General features: G+C 38.8%; 2 protein-coding genes across 2 annotated transcripts; one reads left to right on the forward strand and one right to left on the reverse strand.

Moving 5' to 3' along the window:
• Window positions 1–7,485: 7,485 nt before the first annotated feature.
• Window positions 7,486–15,187, reverse strand: LOC139713645 (uncharacterized). The gene is made up of 6 exons (XM_071625352.1): window positions 13,236–15,187; window positions 12,090–12,411; window positions 10,283–10,768; window positions 9,406–9,693; window positions 8,735–8,941; window positions 7,486–8,043 (listed from the first exon to the last, which is right to left on the reverse strand). The coding sequence occupies exons 1-6, from the start codon at window positions 15,185–15,187 to the stop codon at window positions 7,645–7,647; spliced, it is 3,654 nt and encodes a 1,217-aa protein (XP_071481453.1). The 3' UTR covers window positions 7,486–7,644.
• A 202-nt stretch (window positions 15,188–15,389) lies between these two features.
• Window positions 15,390–27,485, forward strand: LOC139713640 (vesicle transport through interaction with t-SNAREs homolog 1B-like). The gene is made up of 7 exons (XM_071625348.1): window positions 15,390–15,561; window positions 18,757–18,815; window positions 19,607–19,717; window positions 20,692–20,772; window positions 22,602–22,775; window positions 24,195–24,256; window positions 26,495–27,485. Exons 1-7 carry the CDS (start codon window positions 15,462–15,464, stop codon window positions 26,583–26,585), a joined length of 678 nt encoding a protein of 225 aa, XP_071481449.1. The 5' UTR covers window positions 15,390–15,461; the 3' UTR covers window positions 26,586–27,485.
• Window positions 27,486–27,854: the final 369 nt, after the last annotated feature.

Here is a 27,854-nt window from a genome sequence, read left to right on the forward strand (position 1 = left end):
GTTCTCTTGTCATACCTGAAAGCAGTTGACTATTTATGCGAGATGAGGATACTCTTCTAGCTCTTCTACTCATCTGGCTGTTATATTTCTCATTCCCTGTTCAGGAATAGAGTGTGATGTATAGTGTGTGTTTGCATGCAATTTGTATGATGACCACACAAAAATATTGAGACCCTAGAATAATCATTCATATAACAATCACACACACACACACACACACACACACACACACACACACACACTGCTTTCCTTGTGTTCGAACACATCAATCTTTGGACTTCCAAATATGTGCTGACAAAGTCACTGACAAAGTCATAAGTTGGAACTAGGACATTGATCAGGGCCAATTCTATGCTGGCAAAGTTTGCAATGTTGCCAGGGCATGGCCAGGGACATTGCAAATGTTTTAGATGAAGTGTTGTGAATCATTGTGAGGCCTTTTTTTTAGGGAGGTGGGGGGGGGGGGGGATGGGGATGGATGCATGATAATGACATGAATGAACCATTTAATTTGCATATATGTGATTTTATATATCACATCACTATGGGGAAAAAATAATTCTACAGTTTAATCTGTTTCTCCATCTTGATAAAACTACCACTATTGTGTATGACATCACTCTTATAGTCCACCAAGATTCAGAGTGGAGTTTCTTTTTATCAATACATATAAAAGCAGTAATATCATTTGTGTGTGTGTGTGTGTGTCTGTGTCTGTGTCTGTGTCTGTGTGCATGTGACAGAACATTTGTGTATGAATCTGAAATCTGTCTTGTGTCATGTATTTAATACATGGCAGATACTGTTCCTCTCTTGGAGTATTTACTAGTATTTGGTAAAACAACATGGATGCTGACCAGCCATAAGACCACACCAATTTGACTCTAGAAAGATATTTTCTGACAATGAATATCAAGGATGACAGTTCAAGCAACACATGGACAATACTAATCATTTACAGGTTTATTGGACATGGGCAATACGTGAAGTTCACTTTTTTTTTTACAAGTATTTATACAGCCATGGATTCTATGAATACAACAGACGGGTCATAAGCAAGCTATCTACAAAGTAGACTTGTGGTTAATGGTGGAACAAGTAAACCTGCTGGCAGGGCATCACTTCAGATTTCTTTGGAGAAAAAAAAATCTCAATCTACAGCACAATAAACTGTTCTGAAACAGAAAATAAATTTACAGTCAGGTACAGTACAAAATAAGTGCCCACAAGATATTCTATGAAAGCCATAATATTTGGAATTACAGTCAACCTTGCCTGATCTCAAATACGTAAAAAAACTGGCTACTTAGAAGAAAAATTCTCCCATGTATGGATATAGAAATGTACCAATTAATTTGATTGTGTAAGTCAAAATGCATGTAAGTTGAAGGATTTTCTCTGGCCGCTTTGGATTCAACTTGGGTAACGTTGAATGCAGTTTGCTCAATACGCCATTTTCTTAGTGGAAGGAAAAAGATTGTTACATCAGACTGACATTCAAACAATTATTTCAGAGCAATATTCAATTGTATCTATACAAGAGAAAGAATCATTCTTCACTGAGAGATAAGTGAGGGCATATTACCATAACTTTTACATTTGCAATCAATCAGAAACAAATTGATCTTTCAACAAATGCTACTGCCACAACACCTTGAGAGATTGTGTGTAAGCTGGAAATAACTCACATCTACTTCTGTAATACTTGACATGAATACTGAAGTGTGTACAAGAATATTGAGGTACATTCTAATCCCCTCCTTATCTATGTATTGAGAATGTGTACAATTTCTTGGGGGTTTTTTTAGTGGCTGTTGACTTTAAGTGAAAAGCACATTTTTCGTAATTATTGAGCCCCTTCAAAGACATTTTAATGTATTTCATTACAGATTTCATAGATGTTTTGCCACAAATATCTACATTCTGTGAATCATGTCTATTCGTAATTATTGCACTGCAAATACATAACACAAGGATTTTTTCCTTTTTTTCTTTTTTAAACTGGCCAAATTCAAATTTTTACACTTGTATTTTCCTCCAGAAACATGTCAAGTCATGATCACACATGAAGAACTGAGAAAAAGAATGTTGCAACACATAAATACTGATGTTTCTTGACTCCATGTTGAGAATATTTTCCCTTGGGATAACACCAATGTTGCAAAAACAACTGCAGCTGTAATATTTATACAAACTGTAACAAGCCTTTGCTGACATATTATTTCCAAAAAAAAAAATTTGAAAAGTTATTCACATTTACAGCTACTTGAAAGGTAATGCTGTTCCATTTCCTGTTATATACATGTATAATTATATTGTTTGCTTCACTGCAGTCTTACGTACAATGTAGTGCAAAAATCATGCAAATAGCATTTGCTTCAAACAAATTGGTCTATCATATGGCAAGTAGTGCAAAATGAAAAGCGAAACCACAAGATGGTTTTCTCACACAGTATGTACTCTTCACTCAAAACATCTACTGACAAAAAATCACACATGCATGCATACATCGAACTAAGTGCATATGTACGGTAATGTAACTCAAGGCTACATGCAATACAGTGTGTTTTGATATCAGCGTAGCATCTATTTTCATTAAATAACATCCAATCTGAACACTGTCAATGTCTTGCCAGGCATGCCACACATGCCAGGTATAACCCTCCTACACCCCCCCCCCCCCCCCCCAAACACACACACACATACGTATGTACATGAATCTACACAAACACATTCCAAAAGGAAAACAAATTATTGGCAGTCATTCAAAGACAAAATACACAGTACATTCTAATAACAAAAAACAAAAACAAAAAAAGCTCTCACTGGAACGATAATTTTGAAGTTCAGGGCTAAGCAATGATGACACTGTCTGCACAGGTGATGATCAAAAAAGTACCATGCACATTACCAAAGAAATTGCATTTTTGTTATAACCACAGGCAATAAGACTGCATAGGATGTCAATGGTATTTGAAACCATGAAACCTGCATATTTGTCACATCTCTGTAGATACTTACCAGCCTCTTGCCTTTGTCATCTGTTCAGGCAAATACTGTTCTCCACTAGAATTTTCAAATACACAATACTTATGCTACACATACAGTATGTATCTTGCAGGTGATGAACTGAATAAAAAAAGGTCAAACTCTAATGAACAAGCTCTCCAGATTTTCTATTTTTTCCCGGTAAATCTTGCCTTCATAGACACCTAAGGCCTTCTTGCACAGACAAAAGAAAATCAAGATGACATCACAAGTCCCTCTCCTGGAATCACTTCTTTACTGAGTGAAATAGGTGTCCATATTTGTAGTACATGCATGTGTCCTGCAGACGTTAGATTGATTAAGACACATCCACCCTAGTCCTGTACCCCAAGTGTACACACACATACACACAAACCAGAATCATTAGATTGGCTATTTCGATGAGAGGGACAATGTATCATTATTAATAATAACAACACAATCCATTGAGATAACTGGAATTTAAGTATTCTGTCAACATATTGCTGTCATGTTTGCCTACCAAGCGCTGATTTTGACCTTGCGATTATCAATTTGCCATTGCAATGCCAACCATGCACAACCACATGTTGCTAACAAAACATTAGAAAGAGAGCAGATGTTGGTCACTAGCAGTCTTCTATCAAATTGAGATGACATTGTTCTATTTGAGATGAAGCACTATTAGTGTACATAGCATCAGTGAAACTAACAGTTAAACTTGCCTTAATGTGCGATGCCACTCAATAGACAAGAACAGCATTTAATGCATGTTTTCTATACTGCTGACCATGTAGCTGGGCAATGTGAATTAAATGCTTAGATGTCTAGGTGATTTTTGTTTCAACTTTTACAAACAACAAGCACACTGTAAGTTGGAAACTCGGGGCCAACATACCTATGTACATAATTACCCTGATGAGGCTCAAGTCACATGACTTGTAATTGATTGTAGCACAGATTTCAGACCAAGTAAGAAAAGAACAGCTTCACAAGCCTGACATTGATGAGGCCTGTCAAATCTACTAAACAGTGGAAATTTTTCTATAGGGGTGCAATAGAAAATGAGAAAATATTAAGACACAGACATACATGAAAGCAAAGACTTCCTACGACACGTACTTGAGTCTTACAAGGCACACTATGTACAACCACTTCTTACTGCATATTTACACAACATCCACAATTTCAATTTTGATATGACTTATTTTCACATTCATGATACCAGGTGACACATGTTCCAGTGATCTTGCCCCAATTTGTACCAGCGATAATTTACAGCACATTGACAGCCTCAAACTACATCACAAAAAACAATCTGAGTTGCCCACCTTTGTACCCTTGTAATTCATTGTTGTTTCTTTTTTGGTTGTCATCGATCAAAACTTTGTATTGAAGAGGGCCCCGGTCAATTCTTGGTCACATCCCACATTCACAAAGTTTAATGTTGAGAAAAATCACAATGCTCTCAAAGGATGAGCCTTGCTCCTATGAATACATCATGCCTAAAGCTTACAAACACTGACTGGCTGCGAACATGCGTTTGCCCTTCAACGGCAGCATGCACTGTGCGGGCCTGTGTCCTTCCACTGCCTGCCCAGCTGGTGTGGTGGAACAGACTGTCCATCACATCATTCATGAGTGCCCCATTTTTCCTGCACGCGACGATTTGGACCTCAATAACCCAAACCCGAACACAGTGAGGAGCTGGCTGCAGCGGTATAGCAACACTGCCTAGCTGTCTCATATGAAAGAAAGAACAGAAGGACAGACAGACAGACTGGTGTGGCAACATGGATACAGCAGAACTTGAGAGGGATGGGGACTACTCCAGTACATTCCCATGTGTGGCACCAAATGTGCATGCATACTATTTGCATATTCTAGGTAACAAATGCCCACCTCAATCAAAATCATTGGGAACAATAAAAATGATAGTCATGATCTCACAGCAAATATACAAACAAACCTGTACATACATACAGGATGATATCACCTCAGTCCGAATATGGCTTTGGAATGTGCAGCATGTATATAATCATTTACTATTGTTCATGCAGGAAAACATAAACAAAACCAAATAAAGACATACAAAATGTTCATATTTCCTAGTCCACACTGCATATTAAACACAAGCTGTTTCTATTTATCTTATCTCACTTCATTTTCTATGCACAAAGCAACGGGTACAGGCATTTTTGCCTGACTTCAAATGTATTGGCTTGGTTTTGCAACACACTGATGATCAGTGTGTTGCAAAACCAAGCCGATACATTTTAAGTCAGGCAATGATGCAATCATCCTGTATGCAGAACTTTCTAAGTTTGAACAAGTAAACAAGGTAAAACTAACTTCACAGAAAGAGCATAGTCCTTTGAGGAACACACCAAAATATCCCTCCTACCTTGGAATTGCTATGAAAAACATGGGTCATTTACTATGCAACAGAACAATGGTATGTATGTAGTATTATGAATTGTATTCAAGGATAAGAATTTTTGATACAGTACTTTAGTTACTACTTTCAATCAAACTCCAATACTTAAAAAAAAAAAAACTGATTATAAAATAAAAGGGAGTAGTTGTGTCAATTGCAATTTCAAATGCAACACACACACATACAAAACGTTATATCAAAAATATCTTAGAATATTTTGTGATCATCTTCACTGGACTGGAGGAAGACCCATTTATTTCCATTGACTTATTAAAAAGGTCAAAAGTTGTCAATTTATCTTAACAAATGTCATTAATTGACAACTTGATCAGTTTTCAAGTATGTTTGCGTCCATGTCTTCATTTAAAGTCTTTTTTTTTTGAGGGGGGGGGGGGGGGACAATTCACATGTGTACAGCATTAAAACACAGCATGAAATAGATGAACAACACTAAACTAAATTCAGCCCAAAGTGTGACTCTCAATGATATTGCCCTGAAAATAAAAACAAAAGAGGTCATAGTGGATGTTTCAATTCTTGTATGTCTTCCTGGCAGTGATATTGCTATCTTTTCTAACTCTTCTGTGTGCGAAGAAAATCAATGGAAAATTGGACCACGGTAGAAAATCTGTTCTCAAGGAAAGTTACTTCTGAGCTAAGGGACCTGTTGTCAAACAACTCACTCTTTCAGGTGCATGGGACAGAACTAAACAAAACTACATTGCCCACTATTATGGGATTACAAGATAATCGCAAGACATGAAATACCTACAAGTGTACGACCATATTGCTGCAATTTTACAGGGTTCTCTTGTACCTCGTGGGTAGAAATTGAGAAAAGGTAATTCCCAAAATATGTATTCACAAAAGTGGAAAAAAAAATCTCACACAATATAAGTTTGATTTCAAGACTCCAAGTTGCAAAAAGAGACAGAAAAAAGACCATTTTTCAGGAAATGTCAAAATCTGATAATTGACCTCACTGACTTTAAACACAAGGTCATCTGGAGACTCAGCCTGTGACTTCTTGTAGGAGTTGTGATGCCTGGTCACATCGGGATTCTTCAGGTATGTAAGTTATTTCTGCACAAACCAATGAACAGAAAGAAAGACTGAGGACCACAAAGAAAAGACAACTAAAACTGTGGGGTGATGTTAATCCATAACCTATTGCCGTCTTACAATTTGGCACCAGTTTCAAAGTTGACATTCAAAATAAACACATGTGAACAAAAGACCAAGGCCTACAATTTTTACGGAATACAAATGAAAAACCCTTTGGACAACAAAAGCTGTCTATGACGTCAACATATATCTTGTACATGCAGTTGCTGGAACGTTATGCTTATTACGCGCCCCTTGCTACTGCATTAAGTTTGATCCTTAGTCATCATTACTTAAAGATGCAATCTAGTTCTGACCCAACATTTTTATATTACAGGGGAGTGAAAGGCAATGGCATGGAGAACTGAATAGGAGAACCACTTGTGTGAGAGATGTCAATTAGACATTACATAAATGACAGAATATGTACATCGGTGTGATTTCTGATCGCTCCTACTTAACATTCCAATCTTACACAATGAAAATGAGCCACTTTATCTATCTCCAAAATGGAGAATGAAACCTATGATACTACATTTCACTCACATCAGTGAGGCAACTACAACAGTTGTTGACTACACCAAGGAACAGGATCAGTCTATCATATTTCACATCTGAATCTGACAAATATTAGATATCATGAACAAAATGAGTTGTGTAGTGGCAGCTGATGCAATAAAAAAAAGATAGGACAGAAGGTGCTAACAGGATTAACCAGATGAAAGAGAGGGGCAACACAAAATATGCATTCAAGCATTGAAGGGTTTAGAAGGTTTGACAGAAAAAAAAAGAAAGAAAGACAAGGGGTTGGAATATAAAGGAGAAGAAAGAAGATGCCAGATTTACAATATACTTCACAAATGGTGGCAAGTTTGGCATAATTATTTTAACTTTGACACTTGGTCTGTACAAAACATCTAAACAATGACTTCCTCCTTTAAAAGAAAAATAAATAAAAGGCTGATAAAAATAGTCTATGGTGTCCTAACACAAAAGCTGTAAATGTATTTTGTACCAGTTTGTACAAAACATCTCAACAATGACTTCCTCGTCTTAAAACATGGCTGTGAGTGCCGGCTATCCCTCTCCAACTCAGATCAGTTTCCACTTCCAGCCTGATTCAGTAGCCCCATCTCCACCGCCATGTCCAGGGACATCCCTGCCGGAAGCTGGACACAGCTGCCGTCGTCTAGCATATACTGGGGCTCCTCCACCGTTTCAAATGCCCCGCCCTCCATGGACAGCAGGGCCTGCACCGTCTCAATGGTCATGCCCTCCGGCGTCTGGATCTGCATGGCGGTGCCATCCGGCTTCTGGAGGAGGAAGGTGCCATCCTCCAGCTGCATGATGGTGGTGCCCTCTGGAAGCACCGTGGTCTGCTCCACCAGGTCATCCCCTGATGGTTCCACTGTGTTGACCAGTCCTCCTCCTCCTCCTCCATCTCCACTGCTGGTCTCTGCTGCAGTCTCAGTTGCATCTGGTGCTTTCTCCTTGGGCTGGGTAAATCAGACAAGTTGAATGACAAGTGGCTGGTACATCACATCTCTGGCCTTATGAAACTTGACATTTTCACATTCACAGCACTGCCATAAAACTGTCCCTAAGGATATTTCGTGGAATCAGGATGGAATGAAAAAAAAAATGTGTCCCAATACAACACACAAAATGACTATTGTAAAAGTGGTTTCTTTCGCGGTGGTTTTATTTTCGCGCTTTTCGCGCTATGAGGTTGAACCGCGAATTTAACATCACGCGAAAATGTTTTGAACTCGTCGCTTGTACAACGCTATCATTACCGACCGCGAATTTAAACACACGCGAAAAAGTCCGCACCGATGGAAACCGCGAAAGTTTCTGTACGCGAAAGAAACCACTTTTACAGTATACCAGAAGCTTCCGAATTATGAAGCTATAGAACTTGGCCTGTCAAAGTGACAAAGGTCCAATCTACACAGTCTCTCCTCTTAAAACAGAGCATTTCAAGAATTTGCATGACCTTGTCTTTTTGTCTTCACGAATTTGATACCAATCTTTACAAGCAGGTACGGTGCTGAGTTACAAAGCCTCTGTGTTAAAAGTAAAAGTTTCAGTGTCAAAATTAATTCAGAAAAAGCTCTTAGTAGGCTTTTACGTACAGGATATATAAAATCAAAACTGAAATAATGATAAGGTTGACCATTATCTTACCATCAGGCCATCAACTCCACTGATCACATCTCCCTCTCCTACAGCTACTGATGAAGCTGTCAAGTTGTCATCCGATGCAATATCTAACCCACTTTTGGCTTTGTAAGTGCTGTCACTCATAACAGGAGATGAGACTGCTGGGGTGGTCGTGGTATTAGTTTGTGGTTGGCTCTTGTGGAGCAGACCTGACTGTGAGGTGGCAGGCTTCTGGATGGGAAGAAAATCAGTTGGTATAATGTGAAAAAGTATTAACATTTCAAAGAAAAAAAAAAAAAATATATATATTATATATATATATTGTATTATGCATCATTCTGATACACGTATGACAATCCTAAAATATCATACACAGCATGATAGTCTCTTATCCCCAAAACATGCAGATGTAAATAATGTACCCATATAAACACATTTGCAAATATACACACAAGCTTTCTGCCACAGTTCATCTGTAATATCTGTAACTAGTTCAAGGGAGCATGATGGTAGTAGCTAATATTTGAATTCATCGTTAGCACTGAACTACACATCAACTGTACACTAACATTATTAAAACTAATGAACAAACACTCCCAGAACTCTGTCCAAAATTTCATCAGCTGGCTGTGAGTTGTTATTACGCAAGTGCTCACTAAAGCACAATTATTTGTGCCACACTTCATCTCACTTACAGACTTGATTGGTTTCAGAGCTGGCAAGACTGTGGTGACAGAGGTTTCTTTGGTGTCAAAGCCTTTGGTGGAAGAAATTGGCCCTAGAGGAGGGATGGGTCTCTTGGATGCCTGCTTCCCTGATGCGGTTGTCGAGGATGACGGCACATCTAAAATGGATGGAATATTGCCAATGGTTGGGATGCTCGTGCTGGGAGTTGACAGGACTGATTTAGCTATGGTGATAGTCTTTGTTGCTGGACTTGATGATGGCAGGCTTTTTCCAGATGCAAATCTTTTGGACACAGACTGAAAAAAAAACACAAACAAACAAAAGAGTTGAGATAAAGTAGAGTTCAATAATTCTGTTCACACTTAAGCATTGACTTACTTGTAAACCTCTGGTTGATATTCAACTGGTATTTGAGTACAGTCAATTATACCAATGTCAAAGAGACATCACTTTGGATGGATGCTGACAGAAATCTGCTCATTGCATGATTTTTCTCCCTTCAGAGTCAGACATGAAAAGAAGTGATGATATTTTTCAACATCATGCCTTGATGTGGTTTGTTTTTAATTCTTGTGGCTACTTTGCATTGAGATCTTAAACAAGCTTAACAAATGATCTGTATTGAAAATTGTAATTTCATTCCTCCAACCTCACCACAAATAAGGAAAAAAAAAATGCACAGATATACAAAGTATTCAATGATAAATGTAGTGATAATTTCCTGTTCATGAATCAACATTTCAACTACATTGTACTTGCTCTATTATGGAAGCTTGTTTGTAACACATAAGGCACCTTGGTAAGAACCATTTCCCCACAACTAGAATTGCAGACAGAACCATTTAAATCACAGCATAAAACAACAAGAAAGAATGGATATAATACCTCTTCTGCATCTTGAAGCTTGTGCTTTCCAACAGGCTTTTGCTCACCCCTAGCCTCCTTTGATGACTCTGGCACATTGCTGTCCGAAGATGGCCCTGAACCAGACTTCCGTCTCAGAAGCCTGCACACTCTCGGTAATTCTTCCTCCGCTGGGTCACTGACATGGTACCACCCAACCTTCATTCCAAGCATCTCTGCCATCTTCTTATCCCCAATGTACAGCTTGCTCTGTCCTTTTTCCACTGTACCATTCCCGGATGGTGTCGAATCCTCCTTCGATATCCCCCTGAGACACAGGGGCGCAATCTTCTTGGCTTCTGCCTGCAGCGCCTCGATAGCTGACAGGACCTTGGGGAAGAGGAGGCCTGTGGCATCGGTTTGCTGTGCCTGGGCTAGGATGTACTCCCAAGGGGAGATGATCTTGGCAAGCATTGGGAGTGTCACTTTTGTTAGGTCATCATCCAGAGGAGAGTTGGGGTCAAAGAACTGTATTGGAAAACAGAGAAGCAACGTGAAAAATCAAATACTTCAGTACCACAAACAACAACAACCACCACCACCTTGAACCTTGAAGTATTAATCCCTTTCAGCAGCTCCTTGGAACTACAACAACAACAACTGGCATTACTTACTGCCAAACATACTAAAATTACATGATACACAACCTTTTAAATAAGAGTTCATTCAGATACATTTATTTTCGTAAACACACAGATAGATATCGTTATGACCTTAAATAGACACTGCTGATTTTGTATCACTTGTTTCCCCAAAATCAAATTTATTGGACATCTGGAGGAATATTAACAGTGTCAACTACCTTTACAGCTCACAACTGAGCAGCTACATGGAAGCAAAATGTCTCTACATCAAGGGCTATTAAAGTATAATCTCAAACAAATGGGGCTGATAAAGTATTTTTTTTAAAATTCATTATAAAATGGGTTCAAGAATGTAGCCAAGTGGAAGCGCTGAAATGAGTCACGTGTGCGTGCATTATTTTCTTCAGGTAAGCACTAAGAAGAGTCTCTCTTCCACCTCCCTGGCCTGATGTACGTCACAATGTTTTACACTAGCAGTGCGCACTCAATCAGTTGTTACAAGTGCGTCACGCGCTACTATACGCGCTGTCAATCCTGTAAACAACTTCTAGTTCGGGCCGCGGGCTGCCACAACAGCCGGCGGCCTTTCTTGTGCATAACAGTACGTGGCGTACGTATACTCTTATACGTACGTACAGTACTTATAGTGTGCGGGATTTCCGAGTGCGACGTGCGTAAATGTTTGGGACGAACATCTTCGGACACCTTGACTTTTGAGCGAGTGCTACATGTAGCTGACTGGTATTGACCCACAAAGGTACGTGAATAATGCTGTTAGTTTTCGACCCATTTTATAAATCTAATGATGCACAGGATTATTTCGTGGCGTTAGTGAAGGTGCGGCTCACTCTCGAGTATTGACAACGGTTGCAAACATGCACTCGGCTGCGCCTCGTGCATGTCGCACCATTGTCAATACTCTCGAGCGCGCCACACCTTCACTAACACACTCTATCCTGTGCATCATTAGTATACTATCATTATTATTCTTTCTTTTTTTTTGCTGCAACATCAAAATGTATTTGTCATATTACAGCTTTTATGAGCAAACAAAAGATGTGCTCACACAATTTTCAGCACAATGTCTTGGATTCATTTGGAAGACTTTGTTTATAACTATCCATCTCATAAGATAACCAGGCATTCCTTAGCACAGATAGTGGCTGAGGGAGAGATTATTCACATCAGAAATATCTATTACATACCTTATACTTTGTCTTGGCAGCTGCATAGTCCTTGCTGCTTGCATCCTGGCTACTGGCTGCCAACACGCCACTATCCGCATCTTGGTCCACGGCCATCCTTCGACCAGATCCAGGTGGTCTCCCAGGCCTGCCCCGCCCCCTCCCCCTGGGTCTCAACTGAACCCCTCTGGGTGTGTCATTCAGCGATTGAGCAATGGGCGTGACGCCAGGCTTCTCATTCACATGGTCATTGGATGCTTGGTCTGCAACATGAGATGACTCCCCAGTGTCTCCGTTTGACTTCCCAGCGGATACCACATCAGCTGCTGTCTCTTCTTCACTCCTAAAATGACATATCACATTAGCATTCATAAATTCACAATTTTCGTACATATGTGATACAGGACAACCTCGGACAAATTGACACGAGAGTTACTGAATGGTGCTTACTATCATACTAGCTTTACTGTACATGTAATTGAAATATTTAATGTTACTTGTTTACATTAGGTGGATTTTTAATGGCTGATAACAAGGATTTTAAAAATAATATAAAATGTCAGTTGCACTGATGTCCAGAGTTACTTATATCAGTTCTAATAAGCAAGTACACAGTAACTGCTGCAACATTACAAACAACATGTCACACCTCTCATCTTAGAATTCTATGTACATGTGAATTCTTATGTACAGTCTGATAAGGAGTTACACTAAAGAAAAAAAAAACATTCTAAACTTGGTTACACAGATTAGTAAATTAGAATTCATTTGACCATCAAAGTGTCAGTGACTCCTGAAAACATTGTGTCCTACTACAAGCAGCTAAGAATTTCCTGTTTGGTCGTGCTGTGAACATGTTATGTCCCTTATGTCATACTTATTTATCATGACTTCAAAATATTCAAAATGAGAAATGTGTTGAATATGAAGCTGGAAATTTCATTCCTTTCTTCAGGCATACTATATGTCAGATACAATCCTGATATCATCTTGAACAGAGCCATAAGTCATTGGTTCTGGAAAATTAACATTTGAGTTAGAAATCTACAATACAGCATACCTTGGTATTTACTATGTGACGTTTGAACCTCTTAAACAATGACTTTCAGGACATCAATAATACCAGCCTGATGAATCTGAGTGATGACTTTACACATTCTGACTTACTTTTCATTTCGTTCAGCCACTTCTGTCTGCTTATCCTCACCATCACCTTTTTTCAAAACAGAATCCGGATCTCCATGAGTTGGGTTCTCGCGGTAGTGCCTTGCAAGCCCACCTTTGCCAATGTACCGCTTTTCACAGGATTGACATTTGTGCCTCCTCTTGGAATCATATGTGCTCCCAGTCGAGGGTGTTCCTGACTCAGAATCATCATAGTCAGAGTATTCTCCTTCAGAGGATCCACGCTGATCGCCAAGTTCTTCATTTGGCATTGTCTTATACTCCTTGATGCGGTAAAGCGGTGGTCTTGACACACGGCCTGAGCGAGTCTTACAATTTGCTGGCCTCTTTTGACGCAGTAGGTTCAAGTCTTGGGATGAAGGCACAGCAGGTGCCATTCCCTTGTTTATTTTCCCACCGCGACTGACCCTCTTCCTCACACCTAACAAAACCTGCGGCTTGGCTGCCCCTGTGGATGTTGGTACAGGGTTTGCAGGAGATGAAGTTGTTGGCTTGGTAGGACCACTGGAGTCAACTAATCTATTGGATAATACTGCTGTGCTGCTGCCTGTAGGAAATGTTCTGAGAGTGGCTGTAGGCTGTGGTTTGGAGATGACATTTGTCACAGTTTTCAGTATCGGAATGGTGGCAGTCTGAAGCGATGTGGATGGAGTCAACGTCGAAGCAGGGGCATTCACAACAGGTGGAGCAGGAGGCGGAGCTGTAGCTGTGGATTGAGCTGGGACAACACCTGGTGCACAAGTAGGAGCAGGAGCATCAGGCACTCGAACAATAGTTATAGGTTGGCCAGGATTCTTTGACAGTAGGGCCTGGACTTCTGGAGTATTCACAATATTTGATATCAATGACTGACTCAGAGCACCAGTCCCCGGCGGGGTCCTCACTGTGATGGTCACTGGGGATGGAGTTGGTGCGGGCGGTCTCAGTGCAGCGACTACTTTTGACACTGGTGTCTGTGTCTGCGGAATTGTTTGAACCAAGGGCGTGCCAAGTATGGATGGAATAGTTCCAAGGCTGGTCATAATGTTGTTTGTTGCAGTCAAGAGGTTGTTACCATTCACAAGAAGAGGTGCATTTTGTAAGATGGACCTAGTCACTACAGTAGCTGGTGATGCAGCTGCTGCTATTGGAGTAGATGTAAGAACTGTTTGTGGTGGCGACGTGATAGAAGGTGCAGAACTTGTGTAAGTCGTGGTGGTAGTATCAATTTTATCGTCTCCTGTATTTAAATCTTTATTCCCTTTTACAGTCTCAAGTGAGCAGTCACTGCCAGAATCAATCATTGTAGCGATTGAACCCAGCAGTGAGCTTGCAGTAATGTTTGACAGCATGTTACTATTCGATGATGCATTGTCAGAAACAGAGGTTGGAGCTGAATGACCTTCAACAACAGCATCTTTGGAAGTGTTCTGTTCATGTTCAGGATCAGACTCAGAGCTCATGTTACCTGCAACTGCATCTGACTGCTCACGCTCAGTTAAACAAGGTGTTCGAGACTCAACAATTGTTTCAGCGATCAAATCGTCTTTACCTGAAGATGTGTCTGTGGCTAATATCTGGCTATCCACTTCAGCAGAAGCAAATGTGGCTTCATTTGTAGAAATGTCTGGTGCTGTTATTTCTTGCGCCACAATGTCATCAATCACTTGACCCGATTCCGGTGCAGCAGGGGATTTGCTGTTCGCCTGCTGCACAGTCGAAGCCTCGTCAACAGACGCTGTTGAAGTAAATTCTATGACGTCTTCCTGCGATGTTTCTTCCATCTTTGAGAAAGCTTCAGACAGTATATCGACAGGAGTGCTATGTGTAGTTTCAGAATTGTCTCCTCTATCGCTCTGCCTTATCCTTCTTGACTGTTTCAGGTCATCTTGGGTGCTTGGAGAGATGCGGGATGAAGATGGCAATTCATTATCCACATCCTTCATATCCGCCATAGCCACTCGATCGCGATCGCTTCTTTTTGTACTAGACTCTTGCCGAGACGAGAGATCGACTCTCAACAAAAGTTACCCTGAATATTGAGTAGAAATTCCCACAGTCGCTTTCTGGAACGCGCGCGCGCAGAAAATGAACAATTACAACAAAAAGCCTGAAATAAGTCTGTTCTCATCAGCGGGCTGAAGTAAAGGGTCACCTGATTGTTCTTATTGCTGCGGTTCATGATTTACTTTCATTGCAACGTTATTCGACTCAAAATCCGGCTCTAAAATGTCGTCAGAACTGTTTGAAAGGATTGAAGATGACTTTCGGACTCTCAGTGAAACAGTGTCCTACAAACTGGAAGCAAAAATTCCTAATTCATCCGGAGGTAATGTATGAATTCATTTTGATACATATCATGCATTGTGACATTGTCATTGGACGTTGATATGATTCTTTTCTTGTTATTTTGGCATTGCCTTGGCATTAACCACCACCTTAGCCTCCTTAACTCAAGCAAGCAACATGTGATTGATACCTTAGTACAGTGTATTATTACAATGATATGGTTTGAATTTAATAGGCTCTAGAATTTTTACAGTGCTTATTGAATTTTGCGCCAAATATGTACATGATGGAGGAGCAGGAAATGTTTTTGACAAATGAGACATGTACATTAGGGCAGAGCCTACACACATAAACAATAAACAGGCATATAAATAGACCATTTATTAAGTTCAAGTTCATTTTGTGAACAGAATGGATATCACGACTCATGTTGACATGTACACATGTGTGATGAAGCATTGTATTTGTAGACTTGTGGTGTGATGAGTTCACTACGATACAATGGTAATGGCGGTATAAAGTTTACAATGTATTGCATATTGTAATTGCATACTTACCAACATTTTCATTTGAGAAAGCGGTAGAATCCAGGATGCCTATGCGAGCAGCGCTAGCTTGAATGCTAATGAAATCATTCAAAAGCGGTAGTCTACCGCCAAATGCGATAGAGTTGGCAAGTATGTAATTGGTCATAGTTAATTTGTAGATCATAGTATGGCACACTTTCTACTTTTGATACATGTCATTACGTTCCCAATTGTGCAAAATTTTGTGTCTCCATTTAGATCTACTAAGTATAGCATTTATGCTAGAAATGGGGAATTTTACATCAGTTGGCTTATTGGCTCATCTTACAAACATATGCAATCAATTGTTTCCTTGCAGTATTGATATACAAGACTGTTATATAAAATGAGCAATTCAAAGTTTGTGCATTTTTGGTAATATTTATCAAAATGCTTTTGATACAGTTCAACGTTCTATTAATGCTGAAATTTTATTGTCAGTGCATATTTGATATTGCAATGAATGTTTCATTAGTTCTATTCTGGTACTGAAAAGTGACATTAAATTGACACTTTTGAGCAGTTGAATTACTTTTTATTTGTGCTGTTGTATGGTGTTATTTTCACTATTGAATCAAGGACAAAACACATCTCTTTTGAAATTAAATGCTGTGGTAAAGTGAAAATAGCCCAGTTGTTTGCTCACTGTCTGAACCCCTTCGTACATTATTGGAGAGGCTTCATTTCTGTGTATGTAAAACCAGGGAGATGTTATGGAAGGAATGGAATCCCTCTGCGATTTGTGCAAATTTCATGTGTACATTCTATAGCATGACAGTAGTGAATGCTTAACATTCCATTGACTTTGATGTTCCATTCTCCAAGTCACTCTTCTGTAGAGTTAGGATATTGCAACCAAAGAAGAGGTGTGAATTTTAACGATCTTAAACCAAATTTGAGTGGAACTGTTCAAATCCTATTTGGAGCTTTGCGGAAATATTGAATAGAATACATACTGTAAGTTTATATTGATATCTCCAGGTTATGAATGTCCTAGGACTGAAAAATCAGGGAATATTAGTATATGTTAAACAGTAAACACTGAACTATCTTGTGCACATTTTAGCATAATCTTATGCATAGTGCATACCATTAATACCAAGATGTAGATTTTTTTTTTTATCAAGTAAACTTGATTAATGCATACATTATTTCTGCACCTTTTCTAGCATTTTATTGGGGTGGGGGTGGGGATTAGAGATTTTTGTTCCTTGCACACCAATTCCTGCTGAAAATTTTGAAAGGATCAGCGAACTTCTGCCAGCTGCCTTCTGGGCCGATGCATGCTTTAAAACAGAAGTACTCACTTTTGCCAAAGCAACTGATTAATACACTGTCTGCATTAAAGCACATACATGTACAACCTGTACATACAATAATGTAACTTCTCTGTGGCACAGAGCATGGGTACAGCAGGGCTCGACACAAACGGTGGCCCGGTGGCCCGGGGCCACCAAAAATGAAAGTCGGGCCACCAAATTTCCCCAAAAGGGCAAATTTGGTGGCCCGCCTCGGGCCACCAAAATTTTTGAAAAGTATGTCAATAAATTCGTAACTTTTTGCGCGGGAAATTAGCAGTTAAATTTGTTTAAAGGATGGATGAAAAGGACTGAATGAGTGCCTGAGAGTGAGTGTTGCAAGTTTGTTAAAGTTTATTTATGTGTAGATATGTCCAACTTCTAATTCTTACTATCATAAAACTTAAATATTTGACTCATTAAAAAAAAAAAGAACTTTTAATGTTTTTTATTGCTTTTTTTGGGGGGACACCAAATTTTTCTCTCGGGCCACCAAAAATTTGAAAATTATGATTTTGGTAGCCCCATTGGGCCACCAAACAAAAAAGTTAGTGTCGAGCCATGGGTACAGTAAGATTCTGGTTTCTTCTTCTATAATACCTCCTTGGTGAAATGTTAGCACGTTATTCATGACATGACGTAGTTTCATTTGACCCATCAAAAATTCCCAGAAGCCACATTTCTGTGGCATTTCTGTTATTGGTGCTAAATATATTAAAAATATTATTGTCCGTTGTTATTGTTTCATAATGTAGCTCTTTAATTGAACCCTTTGTTATTTCAGGATATAGAATTTTGTGTTTTGGTTGCAGAATTTCAGATGCCTCTTTGTTAAATTGCTAAATCTCTACATGATTCTTAGATTGGCAATACATTTCAGGAGATTAAAGTTAATGTTTCTATCCAAAATTGACAAATTCTATACATATTTTCTAATTTGCATATATAGTTAATGTATTTAGTTCCATGTAATCTGTCTAGTTTTAAGGAAACAATACAATTCAGAGTTGCCAATTGATGGTGACAACTTCTTAGCCAAACTTCTGCAAAGGCCTGATGCCATATAATGGGTTCAATAATTCTCTTCATGTAGGGATGCATATGCACAGTTCAGTTTAATCTACATGCATGCCTTTATGTTGTACATGTAAATTCAGGGCCCCATTTCATTATAAAGGTGATACGATAGCAAATCTTGCTGGAATGGCAGTTGTCATGGTAGAAATAAGAATCCAGCTTCCTGGTTGGTTGTTGCTTATGGAAGGTGCCATTCCAGCAAGAGTTGCACTACCCTAACATCTTTTATGAAACGAGGCCCATAAACCAGTACAAGGCAATGTCTGAATGTCTCTTTGATCTTTCATATTTCAGAAGTGAGGAAGAAACTTGTCAGGGAAGTTCTAAAAGAAACAGATGACCTCTTTGTGTTGGTAGGTGTGACACTTTGGATCATTGATAACACTTCCCTTCTGCCATGGAATGTGTGTATGCAGTGTGTCAGTAGGAATTTAAGTCAGTTGTGCAGAAAGGATTGAAGTAGACTACCAAAATAGTTCAAGAACATTGTCTTGTTCTCAATGTGTGTGATGTTAGATGTATGGTATTTGTATGTTTGTAGGTGCATGTTGTATGAATCACATCTTTGTCTAGCATTTTTTAAGTCATGAAATTTGAAATTTTAAAGTGACCTTGGAGAAAATTCCATACACTTGTTTTATCATCCCATTGAAAAGCTGAATGTAATCATATAGTATTTATGGTTGAAAAAGTCTTCTCTTAGAATCTACATACTACCAATAAGACTACCTGTAATATAAGACAATATCCACGTTGGCGTCAACAGTCCATATGCCAAACAAGATATCTTCTAGTGATCTTCAAGGTCTCTGTATTATGCATCTTTTTGTATCTGAATGCATTTCTTCTTTATTTTCTCACCCTTTGTTTGTGTTATTGTATTGATGATATCAGTGAAAGGCAGGATTGAAGTGATTGTTTGAATACCGATACTTATATGACATCTGTAGAAATGAGTAAACAGTGAAGAAATCAGTCAGGTACTAGATAATCATGATTGTTGAAAACTGGCATAAAATCGTGTTCACATATTGTGCCTTTGCTCTTTTGATATTATGTCATCTGTGAATATCATTATGGTGCACCCACATGTTGTTTATAAGAGAAACTGCAAAATAAATGTGACTGTTGTTGTTTTGAACAGGTTGCCAGCCTGGAGAACGAGGCAAAACCCGCCCCTGGAAGCTACCGGACACAGCTCATGGGCAAGACAAGATCCTACCGCAGACAGGCAGAAAAATTGCAGAGAGATGCTGTGAGGAGATGAAACGGCCAGCATTGACCTATCAAAATAACATTGATTATTACATATCTATGTCATAGTTGGGCTTGTTGATGAAAACTACTCTCGTCGATAAAGAAAACTTTGGTTTTTATTTTTCTTCCACTTTGTGATGTTTTGATCTAATGTGCATAGTCTACAAACTCAGTTCTGCCTGCCTCTTGCATTCTATCAAAAATACCTTTACATATCGATGGCATTTATGTACATCAAAATAACCATTTCAGATAAAGTGATATTCCCCATTGTGGTTTATGATAATAAGCATCTACAGTTCTTGAACATTAGGTCGAATGTGCATGCTGTCCCCTGCAAATGAAAGCATTTGTTTCTCCCTAGTGAATGTAACATTGTATAACACTGGTTAAACAGAGATGCCAACTGTTACTATTTTGCAGTATTTTGTTCTATTTTTTGCCAAAATACTGTGTGTCTCAGAGAAAACAATAGAATTGTTTTGCCCCAATTGCATTACTGCCCATGTCTTTTGCAGGAAAGGTAAAATACTTTTCTTGGTTTTTTTTTTCTCTGAAAATCCAAAGGTACACCTTTTCAACTCTCAGAATACTGCAATACTATTCACAGAGTTTGCATCCCTTGTTATGAAGTCATAATCTGGTGTTTGTGATCATCAAGTCACTCGGTTTTATTGAAGTCCTGCTTATTAGTAAGGTCCATGTAAACTCTCAAATGTTTGTTTGTTTGTTTGTTTTTTAAATGCAAAAGCCTCTGAGCTCTTAGTATCTTAAATTGATACTTGTTATTCTATAGTTTTTGTGTCAGTTTATTATGTATAAATTCACCATTCATCCCCCTACCATGTATTATAATTTTGGCATGTTTGAATTAGAATGCAAGCAGAAAATAGAAATAAACGACAAGGGAGAGGATATTTCAGTCTTGCAGCTCAATCTGTTTATCCATCAATATGTTTTTATATTTTGCAGCAACGGCTAAGTGGTCATACGAGTGGTAGAGATGAACTGCTGTCTGGAGGTTTATACACACCAGCTAGATCCGACTTTGAGGTGACTACTGTAAAGCAAAATATTTTTTGTGGCATTAAATTGTCATGAACTATCACTGGCAATCAATGCACATTTTGTCTCGCCCACCGGAGGTGAAGGTGAGACTAAGAGATCCAAATGGTGTCCGTCCGTCGTCCGTCCGTCGTCCGTCGTCCGTCCGTCGTCTGTCCGTCATCCGTCCGTCGTCCGTCGTCCGTCACAAATGTTAAAGTTTACCTGCAAGACTCTTTTATCATGCATAACTTGGCAACTGTTACAGCAATGGCAGCCACACTTGGTTGATAGAAGCACTAGGGGTATCTTCATGTTATGGTGTTGTCGGAGGTCATGTGATGATGTCAAAGGTCATTTGAGGTCATATATTAAAGAGTATGTGCAAGACTCTCTTTTCTATGTTAAAGTTTAACTGCAAGACTCTCTTTTGACAAATAACTTCACATAAGTTGCTTGGATTACAACCTAACTTGGGTCATAGATGCACTGGGGATACCTTCATGTTATGGTGCCATTGGAGGTCACAGGATAAGGTCAAAGGTCATTTGAGGTCATATGTTAAAGTTTACTTGTAAGACTCTCTTATCACACGTAACTCGACACATGTTGCTACAATGGCAATCAAACTTGGGTGATGGTAGATGTCTCGTGGGAAGTTGAAGGTAACCACAAGGTCAAAGGTCACAGACAGGGGTCAACAAACTCTTAGGGCCCAATGTTAAAGGACAAGTTCACCTTCATAGACATGTGGGTTGAGTGAATGCAGCAATATTAGTAGAGCACATCATTGAGAGTTTGAGGAAAATCGGACAATCCATTCAAAAGTTATGAATTTTTGAAGTTTCTGCTCACTCAAGGCTGGATGAAAAGACTACTATAGCTTGTGATGTCCCATGAGTACAACGATATAAAGAAAGAATAAAGAAAATTCAACATATTCTCACTTTTCTCGCATAACAAAAGAACACTTGACTTCTCTCTTTCAGAAGGCAGGGGGAATAACATTACCCTTAACATATGTTAGTAACAAGTCGAAGAAATGTGCACTTAATGCAAAAAGTAAAGTTTTGTGAAATTCTCTTTTTATTTTCTTTATATGGTTGTACGCATATGACATCATACACTGTAGTAGTCTTCTCATCTAGCAGTGACTACGCAGATACTTGAAAAATTCATAACTTTTGAACGGATTGTCCAATTTTCCCCAAACTTTCACTGATGTGTTCTAGTAATATTGCTGCATTCACTCAATCCACATGTATATGAAGGTGGACTTGTCCTTTAAGTTTTTAGGGTGCATTTCATTTATGGCTCATAACTTTTGATCCCTTTGTCCGTTTGTGACAGTACATTACAGTACATTGCTGACTCTGTTTTTTCTCATTTTCAATATCATTTGGGATAGTGTCCATGATGTGTGGACAACTGTGTTTCATGCAAAAAAAAGAAACACACACACACACACACACACACACACACACACACACACACATACTCACACACACACACAAACAGACTCATAGGACCAAACACGTTTTCATGGTTACATGATTATAATCACATACACACACACACATATGCATGCGCTATTTTCCTTGAGACCTTAAAGAGTTTGTGTGAGAAGAAATTGTTGAACCATTGTATGTATTTATTGCCAACAGTTATGCACATGGTCAATTTGAGCAATTTTGTTTCCACTGAGCAAAATCGTTTCTGTGATACCAAAGGGTGTCATCCATTGGAATGAAATGACTGGATACAGTTATAGGGGCATCTTCTCCTCTATGATGAACTGAATAGACATGCCTTTCTCTCTCCCTCTCTCTCTTTGGCAGGCTCAGCAGGATAGCCAAAAGGACAAAGTTGTCGACGGTGTAGAGAGTCTGAATCGAACCAGCCAGAGTTTAGCCCGGACTCATCGGATCGCCGCGGAGACAGATGAGATTGGGGCTGGCATCTTGGATGAGTTGGACGAGCAGAAGGAGCAGCTGATCAGGACCAAGGAAAATGTATGATGGAGAATTTTAGATTTTGTTGTTGTTTGTATTTTTTCCTACTACAGTGGACTCCCGTTATAATGAAGTCCTTGGGACCAGCAATTTTCTCTCGTTATATCGAAATTTTGTAATAACCAAACAAATAAACAATTAAAAAAAAATAGAGAGGAAAATGTTGCGGCCTGAATTTTATTTAGTTGTAACCGGAATTTCATTCTAACTGTGTTCGTTATAATTGGAGTGTACTGTATTACTATGTGTGTGTGTGTGTGTGGGGGGGGGGGGGGGGTTGTTTTGCTGTTGACCAATATGTCATCCTGCTAAAAGGTACTGTATATACCATATATTTTGTGAGTCTAATTTTTCGTGAATCAGGACTTGTCTATAATTTTGGGAGTGGTTAAATTCACGATTGTGGAGTAAAGTATTAGATGGAGAAATGTATGCCTGCATGTCACATTCATGTCAGGATCAGAATTAATATTTTTGCATGTTTTTAAATTGGCAAATAGCACCCGACTTGCGAAATTCGCAAAAATAAAAACATTGCAAAATATTCAGCGTATACAGTAATCTGAGATATTCCAGGGGCTGCAGCTTGACCTCAATCTTGGAATTTGACAGGATGCAGAGCATAAATAGTTACATACTATCAACAACAAAACAGCCATGCATGTTCTGGGACTTTTATCATTGTTCTAGATGTTGGTTTTTTTTCCTCCCCGCCCTCTCTATTCACCCTAAGTATCGTGTCAATTTCATGCTTTGTATTTTGTTTTTACATGCTATTTACAAAATATATATCTCTTCATAAAATTTTTTCAGAATGACTTTACTGAACTGAATTGATAGGGAAAGAGTGGAAAGAGAGAGAGAGAGGGAGAGAAAGGGAGAGAGAAAGAGAGAGAGATAAAGTCAAAGTTGCAATATGACTTAGAGACAATGTGATTCAAATTTACATGAAATATAAATTTGCATGTTAGGGGTATTCAAGCCAATGAATAACTAGGATTAGAGAGAATGTGTCATAAAGAAGGGTGTGTATTTCTTGAATGGGCTATTCCAGACCAGTTAAAAGTTAGTATGAAAGAAAAAGTAAATATAGAAGGAAAACAGAAAATTTCACAAAATTTGATACTTATCATAAATTATGAACTGGGAATTTTCACTTATTTACACAAAACATTTCTTGAACATCCATTATGAATATGCAAATTAATGAGTTGATAATATCATTGCATCACAACTTACCATATTGTTTGTACACAAATTGTTAACTTTCCAGATTTCAACCCCAAAACAATATACTGGTAGTTTCAGGAATGTCATCCTTCCACTGCAGGAGAACAAATACTAAGTCTTGAAAACCATCCAAGTAAATACTGTACATAAATTTGTAAACTTTCACAAGCATTTGGTCTTCTTTTCTAGCTTGAAGATATGGACGGGAACCTGGCTAAGAGTAAAAAGATTCTAAACAGGATGGCAAGAAGGTAAGATCTCTAAGAGAAATTAAGAAGGGAGTCGTATTCAAGGATGAGGAGACTACTAGCAGATTTATTTACATTGATGTAGGGCAATTTGTCAATCAGTCGCAATGCTAGGAGATTTGTGTTTAGTACAGTGATGCAGTGGCATATAGTAGCCAGCAGTAAAGAGACTTTGCCCTGTTTACTGGCAATAGTCTATTTACAATGCAATTAACTTTTGAACATTGTTTTCAGTATCATGTCATTACCATGTAGAGTTTAAATATATTGCAGAAAATGCTGGACCAGGTTTACCTTACTGATTTGGATGTGATTCTGTGATCCACTGTGTATCAAAATTATGAATTGACTGTCTTTTTTTTATTCGATAACCTTCCAATAATACTACATTTTTTTTTTAAATCTATTTCACAATGTATGAATGAGAAAAATTGCTTGTCTATAGACTTAAAGTTATTTGTGGCATAATGCTTTAAATAAGAAATCTGGGGGCAGCACTACCTATTTTTACATTCCTATCAGACAAACCAGAGTAAAACATCATCTGAGGTCAGTGATACTGACATTTGGCATAGATTGCAAAGATCTTAAGAGAGAAAGTACCAGGTAATTCTTTTTTTTATGCCTCCGCAACGAAGTGGCCGGAGGCATTATGTTTTCGGGTCGTCCGTCCGTCCGTCCGTCCGTCCGTCCGTCCGTCCGTCCGTCCGTCCGTCCGTCTGTCCGTACGTCCGTACGTACGTCCGTCCGTACGTCCATCCGTCCCGTTTTGTTTTTGTCGATATCTCAAGAACCGTGTGGTGGTTTTACATCAAACTTGGTATGAGGGTATATCCTTGGGGGATAATACTTTGTGTGGATTTTAGGGTCACATGGTCAAAGGTCAAAGGTCACAGGTTATTTTGTGAAAAAAAATGAAATTTCATGTTTTTCTCCATATCTCGCAAATGGTTCAAGGTATCTTCATGGAACTTAGTATATATGCTTGTACCGATAGGCAGTGATTATCTAGGGAAGTTGGGGGTCATGGGTCAAAGGTCAGGGGGGTCAAAGGTCAAGGTCAACTCCTCAAAATATCACTACTTTCCTTAAAATGCAATATGCCTGAAGGTTTTTTTTTTTTTCACTTGATGTATGGCATGTATTACCCAATATATATCTTTGGGGAAGTTTCTTGCCAAAAGGTCAAAGATCAAAAGGTAAAAGGTCAAGTGAAAGTGCTAAATTGCACTTTTTCCTCCATATCTCGAAAGTAACTCAAGGTATCATCATGAAACTTACATATTTATGCATGTTCAACCTAACAGTGATTCTCTTTGGAACTGTGAGGTCAAAGGTCAAAGGCCAGGTTTAGATAATGCTATTTTCCCATTTGATACTGAAATTATACTTTTTCTCAATACCTTGAAAATTACTCAATGCATAAACTTATAAAAGGGTCAAAAGTCAAGTAAAAATCATCAGTTCCCCAAATACCTGCACTCTGACATTTTAATCATTCATCCAATTGAACCTAGTTCTAGGAAAGTGAACATTCAGCACATTTGTGTCAAACCTGTCATTTTAATATTTTGCCAATTGTGTGAAACTGTCATCACACATTGTCAAGACATTGTACTATAGACCTATTAGGAGAACCATGCATTATGGCGGAGGCATATCAGTAGCCGTAGCGATATATCTAGTTTCCATTATGCAAGGATATATTGCTCATGAAGCAAATGTTACATTTCATTCTTTGTCTGGCAATATTGATAGAGATGTCTTCATGTTTGCAGTTGCAATACAGTGGAAACTCAGTATAACAAGATCCTTGTGACAAAGACAATTTGTTCTTTTTATCGGATATTTTGTGATATCAGTAGTCAATAAACAATACTAAACAAAGGAAATAATTTCGTTGGACCAGAGAAATCAGTTCGTTATATATCAGGTATTTTGTTATGTCAGATCTCTTTATATCAGGTTTCCACTTTAGTAACAGTCGCCATGGCAGTAGCCAGGAAACAGCCAGTGAGCTGTGAGAATATAGGTCATTGCTGTTGTAGTAGCATATATAATGGTTGCAGACAGTGTGCCTTGAAGCAGGCCCCATATCTGATGATGGAGCTTGATGACACTGAGGCACATTTTGAGAAGCTCCAAGGTGACAAGACAATGTTTTTGCATTTTGCAGTGACAGGTGTATTGTGGTTCCGATGCAATGGCTGATAACTGGTTACCTCTCATTTCCCTCCGCAGGGTCATCACGAACAAGCTCATCTTGTCTGGGATCATTGTTGTCGAGCTGGCCATACTGGGCGTGGTCGTCTGGTGGAAATTCTTCTCGTAGCAGCGTGGACGTGGCTTGCCTATCCACAGCAGTCATTAAAGTGACCAACCATCAGGCAATGTGACAATATTATGTTCTCTGAGATGGACAGTGTGAGGTGTGCATAGAAGATGCCTTATTGGAAGATTTAATGATGGAGTACAACAGCGGAAGATAGCTCCATGCAGACCAGCCATTTTTTTTTCTTACTCATTTTGCACTTTTTGCTTATCTGTGGTAACCCTTTTTTTTAATGAGGAGGTTTTAGGAAATCTATTTCAGAAGCTATCCAGCACTAGAAGATGAAGATTTGAGCTCGCGTATGGCGTTTCTACCCTGGATCATGTGACCATGAATGACAAAGAGCTGATACCATCATATGAGGTTTTCCTTCATAGCTCAGCAGCATCCAAGCAACCAAGGTAGCCTGGAGGAACCGGCCTCAAGGTGTCATGGAAGTGACTTTCGTACTTCGTGGATCATGGTGAACCCTGTTTTCTCTGATGACTAGGAATAGATCATTTGCTGCATTTCTCAGGAAATCATTCTAGATTACTAGTAAGTCAGGCCTTCACTGCATTGGCAATCATTGACTTTAACCTGAAGAGGCAGTTGTTTCCCTTGCTTGATTTCTGTGAAATAAAGGCAACATGAGGCAACCTTTTCACACATCATGGCATACATGAGCAGTTTTTCAGGATGTGTCAGTGACGAATGCTATTCAAATTTGTGCAGCTGTCAAAAAATTGCAGCACATTACTGGTAGGTACTGAGGCAAGTAACATCACGTGCCTCGACAGAAAAGGTCAAACGACAGTGACAATTGTGTGATGCAGAATCAGAAAAGTGCATTGCTTTGATCAAAAAGAGTTTTGAATGCTGTAACACTCTTCAACTGCGACAGAAATAGTATTGGTCATTTCTCACAGCACAACAATCAATAGTTTTATCTCAAATATTGGCTAACATCTGTGAAATTTGAATAATGATTAGCATGATGTGAAGTCATGGAAGGAAATTACATTTCTGCTCACAGTAGTATTTTGTTTAATAACTTCTTATGTTCAAGCAAACCCATGTAAAGGGGGGGGGGTGATGGGATGTGGAGTATTTACATTGAGAATGGAAATAGTTCTTTCATGTGTGTATTTATTTAATCATTCCTTTACCATGGCCCTAATTATTGAATACAGTAGCCATATTTTGCAGGTCCTCCTGAATCTCATTTGTAGTTGGCACAAGGTATCTATAAAGCTGCATTAGCAATATTTTCAGCAGAGTCAGTGAAGA

This window comes from Diadema antillarum, unplaced genomic scaffold (genome assembly GCF_040938485.1).
Source record: "Diadema antillarum isolate AM-2024a unplaced genomic scaffold, OU_Dant_1.0 seq00002022_RagTag, whole genome shotgun sequence".
NCBI lineage: Eukaryota > Metazoa > Echinodermata > Echinoidea > Diadematoida > Diadematidae > Diadema > Diadema antillarum.

What these genes read in the sequence shown, in the direction of transcription:
- LOC139713640 (XM_071625348.1), top strand. Translation starts at nt 15,462, where the DNA reads ATGTCGTCAGAACTGTTTGAAAGGATTGAAGATGACTTTCGGACTCTC. An exon ending in AAAAATTGCAGAGAGATGCT is followed by an intron (nt 19,718 to 20,691) that starts GTGAGGAGATGA and finishes TATATTTTGCAG; the next exon opens with CAACGGCTAAGTGGTCATAC. An exon ending in TGATCAGGACCAAGGAAAAT is followed by an intron (nt 22,776 to 24,194) that starts GTATGATGGAGA and finishes CTTCTTTTCTAG; the next exon opens with CTTGAAGATATGGACGGGAA.
- LOC139713645 (XM_071625352.1), bottom strand. Translation starts at nt 15,187, where the DNA reads ATGGCGGATATGAAGGATGTGGATAATGAATTGCCATCTTCATCCCGC. An exon ending in GTGGCTGAACGAAATGAAAA is followed by an intron (nt 12,412 to 13,235) that starts GTAAGTCAGAAT and finishes ATGTCATTTTAG; the next exon opens with GAGTGAAGAAGAGACAGCAG. An exon ending in GTGGAGTTGATGGCCTGATG is followed by an intron (nt 8,044 to 8,734) that starts GTAAGATAATGG and finishes TGATTTACCCAG; the next exon opens with CCCAAGGAGAAAGCACCAGA.